The sequence below is a fragment of the Lacerta agilis genome, chromosome 2, assembly GCF_009819535.1.
Source record: "Lacerta agilis isolate rLacAgi1 chromosome 2, rLacAgi1.pri, whole genome shotgun sequence".
Classification (NCBI taxonomy): domain Eukaryota; kingdom Metazoa; phylum Chordata; class Lepidosauria; order Squamata; family Lacertidae; genus Lacerta; species Lacerta agilis.
Window position 1 is genome coordinate 58,566,870 of NC_046313.1, and position 17,936 is coordinate 58,584,805.

Consider the following 17,936-nt stretch of genomic DNA (forward strand, 5'->3'; position numbering starts at 1 on the left):
CCTCCCATAGATTTCTCTACAACAGCCCACAAGTCAACTTGAAATCAATATAACCTTCAAGGTGCGTTAGTAATTCAACAGGCACTTAAATCTTTCACTATACTGAAAGGTATAGAACCTAGATATCCCTATTAACAAAACTGTCAGCAAATGCCCTGGGTTTCATTTTAACTGCAGGGCTTTGTGGAGGGGAACCTGGTGATGACACAATTTAGTATTTAGTTATAGGAAGCACATCCCTCAGAGGTCTTATTTAAGTGGTAGAAAAAATATCTTATACTGTACAGAAGTTATTCACATACTAAACTGGCTTCATTTTCCTCATTCAACAAACCTCAATCTTTTTGCTAAAATTGGCTTTGCTAGCTATCACTACTTTCTTTTCTTTTTTTAGTCAAGTGACCTGCATTCAGATGATGCCAAAAAAAAGTGGGTGGTCCAAGAAGTAGGTATGTAACAGAATGGCACATAACAAGGCAGGCTTTATCAATCTGCAAATACCAACCCTGGTTTTAAAGACATTAATATCTTTGATTAATTCCTGTTACAACTGTTTTAATAGCACATAAGATGGCAGTAGATTACACCAGTTATGCTTTATTTTAAAATCAGGATTATGTAAGGCAGAAGATCTGGAAATAGGCTTACTGCTGTCAAATAAGAGGGAAGGGGGAGAACCGGTGTAGTAGTTACAGCGTCAGACTGAGAACAGGGAGACTCGGGTTCAAATTTCTTCTTCACTATTAAGCTCAGCCACCGGCTGGTCTTGAGCCACTCACAATCTCTTGGCCTATCCTCACAAGATTGCTGTGCAAATAAAACGGAGGGGTGAAACTGTATGAATACCTCCCTGAGCTACTTAAAAGCAGGGCAGAACAAAAAAAATCTAATAAATAAATAATAAACACCATAGATAAAACTGGCGGAGAGAGTAATGTGTGGCCAAGACACAGGATCCAGCAGGGATCACATATAAAGTCTCAGCTCACATCTCCACCACACATTTAAAGCAGTCAAAGAATACTGCTTTGGAAGATAAAAATGATATATAAATGTATAAATCAATCTTTACTGCAGTCAAAGACCAGAGAGCAAAGTTACCAAGAAAGATAAGCAATTTGAAAATAAGCAAATTGTTAAGGGTACTGAGAGTTGTTAGGAGATCCGTCACAGAATTACAGTTCCTAACGAGCTCACTGGGTGACCTTGGGCCACTCACCATCTCTTACAGTAGCCTAACCTACTCACAGAATTGCTGTGAGGATGAAACAGGGAGGAGAATCATGTACAGTGGTACCTCACGTTAAGAGCTTAATTTGTTCCGGAGGTCCGTTCTTAACCTGAAACTGTTCTTAACCTGATGTACCACTTTAGCTAATGGGGCCTCCCGCTGCCACCGTGCCACCAACACACGATTTCTGTTTTCATCCTGAAGCAAAGTTTTAAACCCGAGGTACTATTTATGGGTTAGCGGAGTCTGTAACCTGAAGCGTCTGTAACCTGAGATACCACTGTATACCACACCTTGAGATCCTTGGAAGATAAAAATGGTATATAAAGGTATCAATCAATCTTTATTGTGGTCAAAGACCAGAGAGCAAAGTTACCAAGAAAGGTAAGCAATTTGCCTCCTTGGGGAGGCATGGGAGGAAGCAAAAGATCTAACTCTAATGCAGAACATGCTATACCGCACACACAAAGTATCTTAACTGCAAGGTTATGAAACAGCTGCACTGTATGAAATAGGGAATATGAAGGAACTTACACAGTAGTATAATGTCCTTCCATAAAATTCACTCAGATACGACAAGAGTGTGGCTTTGCAATTTAAATACACTCCAAAATACCCAGGAGTTTGTCTTACATGCAATAAATTTATATAATTCATAGTTATGAAATAAATATATTTTACTCTAGTGCCTTTAATACACATGGCACTTTACCAAGTAGCACAAGCAAGAGAGTTAGGCCCTGTCCCTTGGAGCTTATATTCTCCTTTTTGTAGTGGGCCTTTTGGTTGCAAATTCACATTTTTCCCCCTTCAAGAAAAAAAAAGTGTTGCAGGAATCTAATCTCTGACCAGTGCAATTTCTATTACATTGCAACATTGCTTGTGGGGATTCTTTAATCAGTTTCTTCCTGTGAAAGGAGAGAAGAGGTGAGACTGCAGGACCTTTCCTTTAGCGGGGGGGGGGGGGGGAAGCACATTTGAACAAGTGAGAATAGCTATAGGCTATGACTTCATTGTCAGGCTGTGTTGCATAGGGAGGACATTTTGGAAGTTTATACCCATAATGCATCCCATTCCAATAGCCTGCTGAAAATTAGATGTTTTCCAGCATCTCGATTCATGCTGACTGGTGTCGATGGGAGATGTATGACTGCATTAAAGTGTAGAGATCTACTCTGTTAAGAGAAATAATCTACAGGAAAACACGGAATCTGCCTGGGAATTCTGGATAGTAAAGAAGAGAGCATGTGAAAAGAAGAATAAATTTGAACTAGGGGGGAAAAACACCTGCAAATATATGTTAATAGGCTATCAGGTGATGAAATAAGATGCCACAAAGGGGGCAGGCTTGTCTGACTTAGCAAGTGGGAGGCTGAGAAGACTTCTGCCTGAGAGCAACATTCCCCTGAACTACAGTATATGTTAACTAAAGTAATAGATATTACAGCCAAATAAGGAACAAGCGATTAGAAAACACAGGAAATGTTTTATTCCAGAGGGTGATACCCAAGTAGTAAGGTAAAAGGTAAAAGGGTAGTATGTCCCATCAGCACAAAGATCTCCAGTTGTATAACTGGATTTCCCCCCACCCCATCCCCACATATGCCCTGTACCCTCCGCATATCTGCTCTGAAGAGTTGGAGAAACCCCCTAGAACAGATTTAGGGGGCATGCTGGGGTAGGAGAGTGGGGGGTGGTGGAAATGTTCTTCTGGTCAGTGGAGAGAGCAGCATACAGGAAAGAGTGAACGCCTCTTCAGCAGACTTAAGAGTCAGATGACCAAACAAAAAGAAGAAGAAGGTTTCCCCCTGTCTAGCAGGAAGAGATGGGGAAACTCCCTCCAGTCACCAGACTTGGCATCTACAATAGCAGTAAGAACTTGTCCAGAGGAATATCTATACAGTATCTACTTAAATAAAAAAACATAACTATTTGCAATGAGGAAATTGATCAATCCTAAGCAACAGAATAGAACATATGGGAAAAAATGAGAGAAGGCTACAGAAAGTAGTGGGAAGTCCTGACTGTATTACTGGAGTAAACCACACAAATTCAATACACTCTATGTGCAGAATAAAAAGCTACCCCAGGGCAGGTTCAACTTGAAGGGTGGGCAAATGGGGAGAGATGTAGAGGTAGGCCTCTGTCAAATCTACGGTTTATATTCTGTGAAAGTGATGGTGGATGTATAAGCCTTGGCTTGCTGGTCTGTGTCCCAATGCTTTGTGTGTTGGGGGAGGGTCCAATGATTCCCAGTTGAAACCTATGGGACATTCAGGCTGCTCTCCAAGCAGCAGGAGGAACAGGAAGCTGAAAACAGAGTCACAACACCTGGGAGACCCAAAAGAGTTCCAGCTACCTCAGCTGTTGTGTACAATCTATTGCAGGGCAGGAAGGGCCCTGCCTACCTTCCCTGCCTCTCAGTATGTGAGGGAAAGGAAGTGAGTTTTCCACACCTAATTCTAAGAAAATAGAAAATTCTTTTCAGTAGCACCTTAGAGACCAACTATGCTACTGAAAAGAATTTTCTATTTTGTTTCAACTATGGCAGACCAACACGGCTACCCACCTGTAACTCTTCCCTGAGGGAGAAAAAAAATAAGGGGGGGGGGACTATGCTTCTCAAAAGAGAAGAGTCCCTGTACCCACTAATGGAGAGTACAGGAGCAGGATCTCAACTGCAGGGAGGTTCTCTCCTCTTCCACCTAGAAACTGGGGGGGGGGATCCTTTTCTTGTCATATGAGTTAACCCCTTCTTGTATGCTCCACTGGGCATATCTCACTGTGCAAGAAGAAATCCTTGCAGTGATTGCACTGCTCCTTTGGATGCAGTCCAAAATAGTATCTTTGGAATGGCAGCATACAACAGATGATAAGTTACATTCTTCTTCTTTCTCAATTGTTGTCCGAGTGTCAAGAAGAAATCTATAAGAATACTGTAGGAAGAAGTGAATATTGCTTATCACTGTTTCTCTTCCTCTTTTCTATCAATTTGCTGCACTGATAATGTCACACAGAATATTGGAGCAAGAATTCTCCATTCTGCTGAGTTCCTTTTACACAGGGATTGTATGTTGGTCAGGAACATCAATCGGGTATTATATTCATGCTTATGCTGTAGAACCAGCTCCTCTGTAAATAAGAATTAATAATGTCAAGTATTCAACATCACCTAAAGAATTCTGGGCTTGGCACAAAGGATAGATATATAATGTACCATTGCAGCATATTCAAAGGCCCAAAATAAAAGGAATTGGGCATGGCGCCCCACAGCTCCTTTTGGGGGTGAGGGTAAACAGTGCAATGTCATGCCAAGCATGTTTCCTTGGGAATTTGGAGAAAAGGCCATTTGTCTGACTTTTGCCGTTGGTATGCATTGAGAACAAAGTGGAATTAATTCATCTAAAGGGTTCACTACATCATGCTCATTGTATGTTTTTGCAGCTTGTCCAAAGGACTGTGGTTACAAACTCATTTTTCCGCTCAGCCTCTTTAAACTTGTTCCACTTGGTGCTCAATGCACGGTGGCTACAAAACTCAGTATTCTGGGAGAACACATTCATCTGTGCATTAATTAACAGCCACCCAAATTTCAAAACTTGTAGACAATGACCTACAATTTAGAAAATACCAAAAACTGCTTCCCTTCAAAGCTGACCTTCAGAGTTGTTGTTTTTCCTTTCACATATACATATGTGCTCACTGTGCATCACCTTGGCCACACATATTAATGCTCATGGAGAAGAGCCATAGCTCAGTGACAGAGCATCTGCTTTGCATGCAGAAAGTCCCTGGTTCAATACCCAGTATCTCCAAGTACGGCTGGAAATGTTGTCTGCCTAAAACTCTAGAGAGCTGGGGCCTGTCAACATGGACAATACTAATCCAGACAGACCAATAGTAAGCTGTCTTATTTTGAATCAGACTATGTTTTTGCACTGTTCTTTCCTTAGGCATGCTTATCACATACTAGCACTTTTCACAAAGCAAAAGCCCTATTTGGAGATTGGGGGTGGGGATGGAATAAAGCATGCAGTGAGCATGAATGGCCTCCACCCCCCAACGTCCCTGCATGTACCTGCCCTGCCTGCTCCACTGGACCTTCCCACGCTGAGCGGGAAGGTCTGAAAGGGTATTCTAAGCACATTTGGTGTAATGCTATTAGAAGCCTTCCTGCAATCAGGAATATTGCATGGTTAGAGTGCAAGGAGGATTCTAAGCGCATTCAGCTGAGCACACAAAGAATCCCATTTTAGTTCTTCCACCCAATGAGCACGAAGGTCTGATTTTTTAGCCCGAGGGGATAGGGATGTTGGCGGCAGGGCTAGTGTGTGCTGTGCCGCTCTGCTCCTCCCTCGACACATTTTCAGGTGAACACTTTAATAGGGCTAAAATCACAGGCTGTTATATTATAAATGACCCTGCATAAATAATAAGCTCTCTTCCTCATGGGCACAGAAATCAATGGTCTCTTCTACTGGATAGTAAACGTTTCACCATGAAAGTCATACCATTATTCCAAAAGGAGATAATATATATACTCAGCTGTTTCTCTGCCCCTTTTGTAAATACCATGAGGTTTATTATTATTATTATTATTATTATTATTATTATTATTCAGGGCAACCGTTTGGCTACATCTTTTGTAATCCTGTATGTAGTTGCTGTTGGTTCAAAAAGCTAAACAAATAATACCAAATACCAAAGTACAACTGCCAAACAGGATGAGCAAACAACATTAGTTGCTCCCCACCCCTGTTTGTGAAAGGGATAGTTCCATCTGAGATGTGGGAAAATGAGTTATAAAAGGGTTGATTTTAAGCCGGGATTAGTGAAACATGACTCTAAGACAATCTGGCACATGTTGTAAGTCAACATTCACATGCAGGTTTTGGTAAACCAACACCATGGTGAAAATGTTTGCCACAAGTCTTCATACCAAACAGTTAAGCTACACACCTGGCAAAATAAGTAATTCTAGGACTAAACTGCTGCAGTGGAGAGACAGCAATTTTTAAGCTTACCCATGTGAAACAACAACCATCAAACCACCCACTCAGCACAAACTAGCACATTAAGGAGAAAGCTAAGGTTTATTTTACATGGAGGAATGTTCAAAATGTGACACAAACACATGCACCCCATTTAAAACTGCAAAATTGCACAGTCCCACAAGAACTTTCTAACCTAATTTTGGTGGATGTTTGTTGATCAACTCTTGGTCAATGTCATATTTTGGAAAGCCTAGCTTTTCAGATACCATGCTGTCCAGTTAACTTGTAAGACGTAGCAACTAAAGAATAGATGGGTATAGATGACCACTTTCGCCATATCAAAATTGATTCACAGCCAATTAAGGAGCAAGAGGCTCCAAGATTGGCCTGAAATTCATGCTTCAGACATAATTAATCCAGGTTTCCACTGGTGGTTCTGATTTAGCCAGTCATGCTGCTGTCAACAAAATAACAGTAGGTCCTCGTGCTTGATCACTGGGTTTGTGTCAATTTCCAGCAATAATAGGGCTAGGGATTGGTTGGGCTTTAATTCCAAGCTTACTATGCAAACAAATCTTTTCCCATAGTTTTGCAGGCCCACCATGCAAGAAAAAAGAACCATAATTCCAACAGCCTTTCCAACATAATGGGGACAAAGTCTTACTTATATTAGACAATTTCAATGGGAACCAATGGCAGTGGAGAAGGACCTTAAGGCATGCCTCTTGAAGGTGGGTAGAGATTGTCTTTAATGTGTGCAGGGGACTTAAGCTTGTCAGGTTTGTGGTGTTTTTGTGCGGCTGCCTATGCTTGCAAGAGACACAGAACATACTCACTTTTTTGTGCGGCTCACATATTAAGTTGGCACTTCAAAGCACATGTTGAGGTTTGGTTGAGAAAACATCACCTCTGAGCCTTCCAAGTCTACAAGTTCCTTAGAAAGCTGTGGTTGGATAAGTTGCAATGTTTGTGATACTGGCAAATGCTGAGCCAAAGTGTAACAAATACCAAAAGGTATCCAGTTAACTGCTAGCCCCAGGAGAACCATTTCACTTTAAACTCTCCAGACAAGGCTCTACAGTAACTAGAAAAGAAAGGGTGCCACAATTGTTCCTGGATAGTCAAGATGAAGAACAGAGCACCTATTTTGCAACAGAGGACTTGAAATGCTTATTATAAGGAAATGTCCTGTGATCTTTAATTAAAAACAGAATCACAACAAGAGATGCCTGTTGCTACAAGGGGGAAATGTGCCTTTCTCCTTAGGTACTACATCTTACACTTGCTTATTTTTCAAGCCAGGATACAATCTCCCACACTTTATTTTGGTTAGATGAGCACCACTAGTCAACAGCATTTGCTGAGATCTCATAACTAAATTTTATATTCTATTAGAAAAATAACATGCCAATGAAATATGTGTAGGAAGGATAAAATTAACTACATGTAAGAAATGCCATCTTGAAGTGGTTTCAACAATTTTTTCATTACCACTTTTGTTCTGTTCTTTCAGTTCCCCTGACCTCCTTAATAGTTTTCTAACAGTTAAGAGGAATCAAAGCAAAAATTTCACAGGGAAAAGAGAGATTTGATAAAATTTTATATTGTTATTATTAGAAAACCAGAAGTTTTCAAACTTTCCTTTTTAAAAGGGAACAAGTGACTCCAGCATAATCTCTCTTAAAACCCCAAAAGGCTGATAACTCAGGCTTAGCTAACCTAAAGATGGAAGAAAAAGAAGCAAATACTTTTACTCTTAGCAAAAAAAAAGAAAAGGGGGGTGTTAATGCAATATGGAAACAGTAAGACACTTTTTAAAAAATCATTCAACAGGTATTCCCTGCAGTGATGTTGGACCACAGAAAATCTCAAGTTCTATGCATACAGCAACTCTAATTTTACTGCAGAAGAGTAGACAACACCTCTGTCACCCAATCTGCCACTCCAAAAGTACAGGGAACCAAATAACAGACACACACCTTTGCAATGATGCTGAATTAAAATCTGAAAACAAAGCAAGCCTTCTTCATGTTTTTTCAAAATCGAAAATTCTTTCTAGTAGCACCTTAGAGACCACATTCTCTGAACACATTCCAATTTGTCTATATCCTTCTTCGTGTGAAAACTAAGGTTCTACTAATGCAGCCTAAAATCACATTAGTCATTTTTGTAGCTGCACCACACTGCTGGCTTATGGTAACTTTGTCATCTGCTACAATCCTGAAATAATATACGGTACTGCTGCAAAGTCACGTATACCCCAACCTATCCTGGTGAATTTGCCTATATGCAGAACTTGTTAGTTGCAGCCCAGCCTTCCCTTCTATCAAGATCATTGTATTACTTTCTTCTGAGGTGTTAGCTATCCATCCCAAGTTTTGTGTCATCTGTAAATCTGATGAGGATTCCTACATGCCTTCTAACCTATTGGTAAAAGGCTTAAAGATTACTAGACCCAAGCTCCCTCCTGTTTGATGAGGAACCATTGATGAGCACTCTTGAGTATGGTTTTCCAGCCAGCTGTGAATCTACCTGATGGTACTATCATGTGGCCCACATGCAGTCAGTTTGCAAACCAAAGGGGACTTTGTCAAATGCCATGTTGAAATCAAGTTAAATTACAATCACGGCATTCCTACAATCTACATGATAAAAAGAGATTAGTCTGGCAGACTTTATTCTTGAGAAAGTCATGCTGGCAAGAAGAAGAGGAAGAGAAGGAGAGAGGGAGGGAGGGAAGGAGGGAGGGAGGAAAGGTTATGCTGGCTCCTACTAATCACTAAAGTTGCTTATATCATAATCAAAATTTTATTCGACCGTCAGTTAGAAAACAAGGATTTAAAAGTTGCTTATATATTTCTTACAAATTGACTCCTCTATAACCTTTTTACTCCTCTATTACCTTTTTAGATATTGAAGTCAGGCTGACCTGTCTGTTAGTTTCTCAGATCTTTGAAAGTTGGGACACTTGCCCATGGCACCTGTTCTCCAGGATTTCTTAAAAGATTATAAAAAGAGACCCTGATAGTACACCAGCAGGTTCCTTAAAATGCAAGTCATCTGGCTTTAAAGATATGCACTCATTTTAAGAAGCTAGGCACTTCCTGGCCAGCTCCTTATCAATCTTAAAATGAAGTCCACCCCATACCAGTTATGCTACTTATGTAAGATTGCACCCCTTTTTGGAAATAAAACAGGGACAAAATGGGAATTTTTGCCTTCTCTTCATCATTTGTTAACATTTCACCATCCTTACTGAACAACTTTACATTCAATTTTGTGTGTAATTGTGTCAATCCTTCTTTTACTGGATACTGGGGGGAGGGGGGTAATCTCATGTTATCCTGTATCCTAAGCAAAAAGCAGATACAACCACAGACATCCGTATAAGTTATCACCAGCTGGTAATAAGCCTGCATTGGGTAAGTGGATCACATTCTGTTTGAACTTAGTGCTAATTCAGATAAATAATTTGCTGAAAAATTTTCAGAAGGTGTGACAAGGAGTCACTCCTTTGTGGAATGCAGCTGCCACATTGGAACATAGTGGTTCAAGCGTTTAATTGCTACTTGGCCACCAGAGCATTTCCCCACCTCCAGATCATCAGTCAAACCCGTCACTACAATCAGCAGGAAGAAGTCAAGGCTACCTGGTAGCCTATTAAATAAATGGCTTCCGTCAACTTCCTAATGAGCAGGTTTCAGCTGAAAAAACCCACAACTCTGCTTCCTTCACAGATTCAGTGTGCAGAGAAAGTGTGAGAGAGGGAGGGAGGGAGAGAGAGTGCCTCCAGGGGTGAAGGCAAACCACTACATTAGTAGCACTACATTTAGCAACATAAGCCTGGGCAGTGTGTATGGAGGTCCTGGGCTGCCCAGACAACAAGACCCCCTTTCTCAGCCCTGCTGATGTGGTCCAAAGGAAACCAGAGCAATATGTTTGGCAGCAGCTTGGCTGCAGGAGTTGCTGGAAGGAGGCGTACAAGGTGCCATCCAACCGTCCTAAGGGCTCTACTCCAGATTTGTGTAGGGTTTACTCCTTAGCAGTTTCTTCTCCCGAAGATATCCTGCAAGGCAGTGAAGGTTTAGACTATCTTCCCAGGTTGATGAGTCCCATCTGCCCTTAAGCAGACAAAAAAGGGTGCAAAAAATAAGGAGGAACACATTGCTAAAAACATTGAGACATAAGATGTAAAGACAACCTCTTTATATTGCTATATGGCTCAGGTGTTGGTTAAGTTGCACAAAACAAAGAGTAGGGATGAATGGACAGTTCTCTGAATGGAGAGTAGAAATGGACTCCCCCAGGGTTCAGTATTTGAAACTGTGCATTTTAACTTCTTCTTCATCATCATCATCATCATATTTATACCCTGTCCATCAGAATGGGCTTCCCCACCCAATCGAGAGTTAGGAGTGAGAAGTGAGGTGACCAAGTTTGCTGATAATATTAAATTCTTCAGTCTTTAATACAAAAATAGTGAATAGCTCCAAAAGGAAGTCTTCAAACCAAGTGAATGGTAAAATGGCAAATGCAGTTCGATGTAAACAAGTGTAAAGTGAGGCATGTTGGGGCAAAATATATTAATTTCACATATGTGCTCACGGGGTCTGAACTGGCAGTGACAGACCAGGGGCAAGACCCTGGGGTCATAGTAGATGATAGCTCATTGAAGATGTCAACCCAGTGTGTGGTGGCTTTGAAAGAGGAAATTCCATGCTAGGGATCATTAGGAAAGGGTTTTTAAATAAAACTGCCAATATCATCATGCTGTTATACAAATCTAAGGCAAGGCTGTATTTGGAATACTGGTTACAGGTAGGTAGCCGTGTTGGTCTGCCATAGTCAAAACAAAATAAAATAAAAAATTCCTTCCAGTAGCACCTTAGAGACCAACTAAGTTTGTTCTTGGTATGAGCTTTTGTGTGCATGCACACTTCTTCAGATATTTCAGTGTATCTGAAGAAGTGTGCATGCACACGAAAGCTCACACCAAGAACAAACTTACGGTAGTTGGTCTCTAAGGTGCTACTGGAAGGAATTTTTTATTTTATTTTGGAATACTGTACACATTTCTGGTCATCTCGCCTCAAAAAGGATATTATATAGCTGGAAAAGGCAACCGAAACAATCAAGGGGATGGAGCAACTCCTGCCTGTGAAGAAAGGTTACAGCATTTGGGTCTTTTTAGCCTAGAGAAAAGGCAAGAGGTGACATGATAGAATTTTATAAAATTATGCATGGCATGGAAAAAAGAGACAAGAGAAAAGTTTTTCTCACTCTCTCATAATGCTAGAACTCATGGCATCCAATGAAGCTGAAGGCTGGAAGATTCAAGCACAGATAAAAGACAGTACTCCACAGCACTTACAGGTAGATAAACTATGGAATGCAACCGAGATAGTGCTTAAATTCATGGAGGAGAGAGCTAATAATGGCTACTAGTTGCAGGTGGTGATGTTTCTGATTACCAGTTGCTGGAAACCACAGGAGAGGAGAGTGCTCTTTTACTCAAATCCTGCTTGTAATCTGGTTGGCCAATGTGAGAACAGGATGCTGGACTAGATGGGCCATTGGCTTGATCCAGCAGGCACTTCCTACATTCTTCTATAAACTCAAGGTTTCCTCCTTCCCGCATCCCCTAAATCTGCTCTAGAGTCCCCCAACTCTCCATAGAATATTTTGAGGGTGTTTAGGGGAAGGCTGCAGGGGGGAAGAGAGGAAAGTGAAGTCTCTGTTGTGAGAGTGGAAATCCATTCTGCTCACATACAGGCAGCATTAGACACAACCCTATACTGTATAAGACACTGCTTGTTATCTGCAAATAGTCAATATGAGCATAGTCCATAGACACACTTGAAAAATTTGAAAGATTAACCCCCTTAAATTATGAGGCAGGGAGAAAATGCTGTTATTTTGCTACATGAAGTTAAGAGGAGATAATAGTGTGAACAACAAAAATAAACTGCAGAAAAGACTCTTCCTTTAATCTGGAGGATCATCTCAGTACAGTAGGTGAGCTTACCTATGTGCCATTTCTTTTTTAAATGGAAAATCACATTCCTTTATCTTTTGTAGTCATCATACACACAATCACATGCCCATGTTTTCAAGTGTCCAAAAGAGCTGAGTGGCAAAACAGATCATATGTAATATTTTCAAGAAAAGGATCCAAATAGCAATAGCTGCCATAAAGAATTTCTTCACTGATATCAGTCCCCAAATCTCTTTAACTGAAGCTCTGTAGGGAAATGGTTTTAATGAGATTTAAACCACAGCTGAAAGAACCTTTTAGTTGATGAGTAATGCAAAGGAAGCAAGTAACAGAAGCATCACAAAGCCAAAACCCATTATACAGCAGTAACAAAGACACATTGTTTAAATGGGTAAGGGGAAGTAAAGTAGCCTTGAGACAGATGGATGATGTGGCCCTAATGACTTTTAAAGTGCAGAAACTAGCAGCAAAAGTAGAGACACTAAGTTAATAAAGAGGCTAAGCAGTGTGCAACGCACAATATCTATTAGCTTTGCCAGACTAACACCAAGAGCCATGAATGGCTATTCCTTTAAGCGGTTGCTTCCAAGTGCAGTTTGACAGAGGCCAAGCTTAGCAAAGCTGCCCCCATCCTTTACCCTCAAAGCAGCACTAACAGCTCATGCCTGTAACTGTCCATTAACAGTATGCACCTTTTGTTTTGGGGCATTGCGAAAGCAGAGTGCTCCATAAAGGAGGCAAAGCTAAAGAAAATCATTGTGCACAGTGTCCTTCCCTCACCTTTTCCAGTCTACCCCTGTCACAAAGATAACATGATGTCGACTGCATGATGGATTCGCTCTGCCTCGTAATCAGCGGCTCCCATTATTGTCGGCAACGATTTTGCAGATGCCCTTTCCTTACATGTATTCCCAGTGCAAATGTGATCAATGCAGAAAGGGAATAACATAGTATTTTACTGGCACTTGTACTCTGCTGTGTACATCAATCACCCTGGTTAAGAAGAGGAGCAACAAGTTTCACCAGGTTAAAATGTTAAGCATATGCCACCACCAGTGATGCCGTTAGGCAGGCGCTGGAACAAAATTCAACAGCACTCTTCAGCAGAATGAGTAGGAGCACCCATTACTATCAAAACAGTCCCCATAAGAACATAATCTAAAATTGCCTAACTACACTACTATATCCTCTGCACACCTAGATCCACTTTTAAACACATATGTTCCTCTTCCTTGTTATACTTCATTCATACGGTACATCATTCTATTAAAAAGGAAAACATGAGTGATGTGATGGGAACTGATACTCTTATGCTGTTATAAGATGTAAGGTGCAACATGATAGCAAAATCTAATCATGGGTAGGCCAGTATAATAATGATGATGATGTTAATGATGATGATGATGATGATGTTAACCATATTATGAAGAATTCATGAAAACAAAATACTTTGGGCGCTCAGCTTACCGAGAGATGAAGAGCTGCTGAGAAGCCAGCTAATAGAAGTTGTATAAACAGCTGGGTAAAGTGGCAAAGAGAAACCCCGTGTCCAGGTAAGATGACTGAAGGTGGTGAGATTTGGCAGAGCTCTACAAAACACATTCCACACAACTAGGGAAGGGCTATAGCTCAGTGGCAGAGCATCTGCCTTGCATGCTGAATGTTCCAGGTTTAATCCCAGGCATGTCCAGATATGGCTATCAATGTCCCCTGCCTTAAACCCTGGAGAGCCACTGCCAATTAATGTGGACAACTCTTGAGCTAAATGGATCAGTGGTCTAACTCCATATAAGGCAGCTGCCTACATTCCTAACAGTAAAAAACAAAACAGCACTAAATTTACTAGACAGAGGCAACTATGGCCTTTTATTCAGTTAAGCAGAGTCTAAAGGAAAACCTAAATATTCCAAGCACTGATCAATCCATATATACAATGGATTCTTTATGACCAAAACTACTTCAGGACTGCAGCTGTCTACACTGTGAGTTATTGACAGGTAAAGACAGAATACAGTCCTAGATCCAATAGCAATCCACTCTTTTTCATGAGGTGCCCCCCACCCTTTTAATGTATCATGGCCCTCTTTGTGTGACACTGGTTTATGCATTCCATGCATGTATTAATTTCAGGACCTTTTTTTTTTTTACCTCTCTGTTAATATTCTGGACCATCATAACAATTATTAGGTGAAGGTAGAAGACAAAACTCTCAATTTTTCTCGAATAGATAAAAATGTACTAGTCTTGAGAGAGCCTACTTTAGAAATGATTGCTTTCACAAGGCAAACTTGTCCTACAACCATTGACAGGGTTTTTGCTGCTCTTCCAGCATAACTGATGGGAACTAGGTGTATATATTAGCTTGTGGGTGGCAGTGCTAACAAGACAAGGCAGTGTTTTGACTATGGCAGACCAACACGGCTACCTACCTGTAACTTTATTATTTTTGTTCACCGTTGCGATTCTTTGCTCCCTGTTATCAAGGACCCCAGCAATAGTCCTTGATAAGAATCATAGGTATAAATTCTTGCCCAAGTTCTTAATGTAATTGTCCATGCAAGTCATCCTTATCACTGCCACTACCATACATACATCAAAGTGCCCAGCAAGAAGGTCTGGGAGGGACAAGTATAAGTTTTATTTTATTTATTCACATCCTGCCCCAACAATGCACATTTCCAAGATAGATTTTGTTCCTATTGTGCATAAGGAGCAAGGGTTAGATTGTTCCACTGAGATTATAGGGGAAGACTTTTATTTACAATACATTAACTGTGACCAATTAAATTACTTTACAGGGGTATAACTGACTGGTCAGCCACTGTCTTTCATATTTTATGAAACACTTTTTCTTAACATGGAAAATACCTTTTCCAATACGGAGATCCAATTTCTGTGTATGAAAAAGTAATGTATGAAGTGGGCTCAAGAAAAGTAAACAAGTGAGTGGTGATGCAAATATTTTTCATCCTCCCACATTATGAAGTTAGCTGCCAGATAGTCTATCACCTTCCCAGCATATGCATTTTAGAGTGAAAAAACAACACTTGAGCCACCATTCAACACATGATTGTGTTCTTTCCAACATGAAGCTACAAGTCTCAAAAAGTAGCATGTGAAGCAGTTCTCGAAGACCTTATAACATGCCTCCAAATGGTCTCTTGCTCTACCTGCATCAAATGTGGTCCCTAGTTCTACTTAAATGCCTTAATGTGCCATAGCCATCACTTTACCAAAACATAAGAAGAGGTAAATTGCTTTTAGGGAGGTTCATGATTACAACTATGTTTATTTTATTTAAAACACCAACAGATGAAGATATGGGGGAAATGCTTAATATTCAGATAAAATGCAAGATGTGGAAAGAGGGATGCAAAGAGGCACTAAATGCATAAAAAAGGGAAAGAAAACAAGCGGCATAAGAACAAACCCGACATATCACTGCTTTAGTTGATAAGTGCTTGGCTGCCCTTAAATAAATACAACAATCACTGACAGCAGTGATGCAATGTCAAGCTAACCCACTTGCCTTCCCTCAACAGGCAAGCTAACAGATATCACACAAAAAGTCTTCAAGAGCACAGGTCAAGACTGGAGAACTCAATTTCCTCCCCTTCAGTTCACTTTGAGCAGTATAAAGTTCAGGGCCATTTTGAACACAAGGGTTGCATGCCCTGCCTGGCCACTTTGGCTTCAGCACAGTGTTAAAAACCTACACACATAAAAACATCCTGTGTAAATGGGCATTCGAAGAGCATCACAAACAAAACAAGGGTTAAAAAACAAAAACAAAGGGAGCTAGGGTGTGAGAGAACAACCTGTTCCAAGGAGACAACCAAAGAACAGATTTTGTCACACTCTCTGAGGCCACAGAGAAAAATGGTGGTGGGTAGGTGGGAATCAATAACCACCACTTTCTCAGAAAAAGGGAACCTTTTTGCGTCAGAAACAGAAGAGGAATTGATGAAAAAACAAATGACCAGACAGCAATCTGGGATGTAGGAAAGACCTGAAGAGGAGGCAGTGCTAGGTGTCAAGGAATCTGGGAGGAGGGGGTAGTTTTCGGGGGACGCCTCGCCTCTCCAACCCCAACAAAACTCGAAGTGCGGTTCAGTTGCCAGAGGCACCCAGAAAAACATTTAAGTTGCATGTCAGGGTCTCCTGGCCTCATCCAGCACGAGGAGGGGACCTTCTCAGCAGGTGGCGGCGGTCTTTTGGGGTCCCCTGGGGCGGGAGGAGATGCTGCCTCTTCCCCTCCGGGTCTGCCTGGGGTGGGGGCTCCCTCTCCCCTCTCCTCCCGGGCCAGGCGCAGTGCGTAAGGCGGGAACCAGGCTCCGAGCGAGTTCCGTCCTTACCTTTGTGCCCGCCGAAGGCCCCGTACCAGGAGAGCGAGAACAGCGCGCAGAGGCAGCCGAGCAGCAGCGTGAGGAAGGTGCCATTGCGGAGCCTCATGTCCTCCGTCTCCTCGGCGATGGCTGCGGCTGGAGAGGCCGCATGTCCCGGGCGCTACGCGGCGGCCTCAGCCTCCCGGGCCCGGCAAGGAGAGGCGGCGGCGGCGGCAGGGGCTGCCAGTGCCCGGGCGGGCGGGCGGGCGGGACTCGCCGCCCCCGCCTCCTCCTCCCCCTCCTTCTTCTTCGGCGCCTCCGCCCGCTGCCCTCATGCACTGGCCGCGCCCCACCGGGCCGCCGGCTCCAGCAGGCAGCAGGGGCTGCTCTCGCCGCCGTTTGCCTTTCCCCGGGCCTGGAGGAGAGAGGGGGGCTGCCGTGCCGCCGAGGGAAGAGAAGGGGCGGAGATGGCAGCACCGAGTTAAAGGAGCCGTGCGCGCGCGCGCGCGCCTGGGCGCCGCCGGCAACAGTCCGCAAGCGGGCGAGGGGGTGCCTAGCGACAGACATGTGCAGGCAGACGCGTGCGAGCGGGCGGGCGCGTGTAGAAAACCGGGGTCGAGGAGGCTGTGAGGAAGAGCGGCTGCCGAAAGCCGCTGGACTGTAGGGGCGACCTGTAGAGCAGGACACGTTCCCACGCCCCCGTGTTCGAGCTTATAGTTGGGTTAGCCGAACATCCCAAAGGCAAGACCCCCACCTCAGTCGAAAGGAGGGGAGACTGTCTTATAATGGAGAGGAGGAAACCTTGTCCTACCTCCGGAAAGCCCAGTGACACCAGTTACACGGTCCTCGGACACGATGGAGAAACCTGCGGCAAACTCAGGCACCATTACAGGCAGGGTTTTGCCTTCTGCTCTGGTTCACACGTGCTATTTAATCGTTTTGTGACACTTTGTAGTCACAGGTTCAACACCACTGCTTTCCCATCCTCTCAGAAGAATACTTTTTTTTTTTAGAGGAGCCAGTGCACCCATTAAATTTCTGGTCATCAATTGCAGATCCATGTGTGAATGGGTGCTCAGTAAATGGTCCACCAAGTTGTCTTTTTCTGCAACCATGATGCACCGAAAATAAATAGGAGGCATTTGTCATTCAAGCTCATTAGTGGGTTCAATTCCAAGGAAGACTGAAGACAGGTTCAAGTCTTCTGCTTCTTTTCCTTATCCTGCCCAATATATATTTATGTGGAAGCTGTTGGCACTGGCATAGACATGCTCCACATGACAGCACCAGCCTTGTAGTGAATTATTTACAAATGTTAGCTACCACACGGGAGCATCACTGCAGGGACCATAATCTTTGAACTGACTATGGACTTTCATATCACACACAGT

At 42.5% G+C, this 17,936-nt stretch overlaps 1 protein-coding gene across 2 annotated transcripts in view; it reads right to left on the reverse strand.

The window, feature by feature from the left end:
- Positions 1-17,019, reverse strand: part of MGAT4B (alpha-1,3-mannosyl-glycoprotein 4-beta-N-acetylglucosaminyltransferase B) — a 73,856-nt gene extending 56,837 nt beyond the window's left edge. Inside the window, exon 1 of one of the 2 annotated variants that reach the window (XM_033140264.1) lies at positions 16,576-17,019. In XM_033140264.1, coding sequence (XP_032996155.1) covers positions 16,576-16,672 — 97 coding nt within the window. In that variant the 5' untranslated portion in view covers positions 16,673-17,019. The remainder of the gene's footprint in view (positions 1-16,575) is intronic. The other variant, XM_033140265.1, reaches the window with a different exon arrangement.
- Between the last annotated feature and the right edge of the window lie 917 nt (positions 17,020-17,936).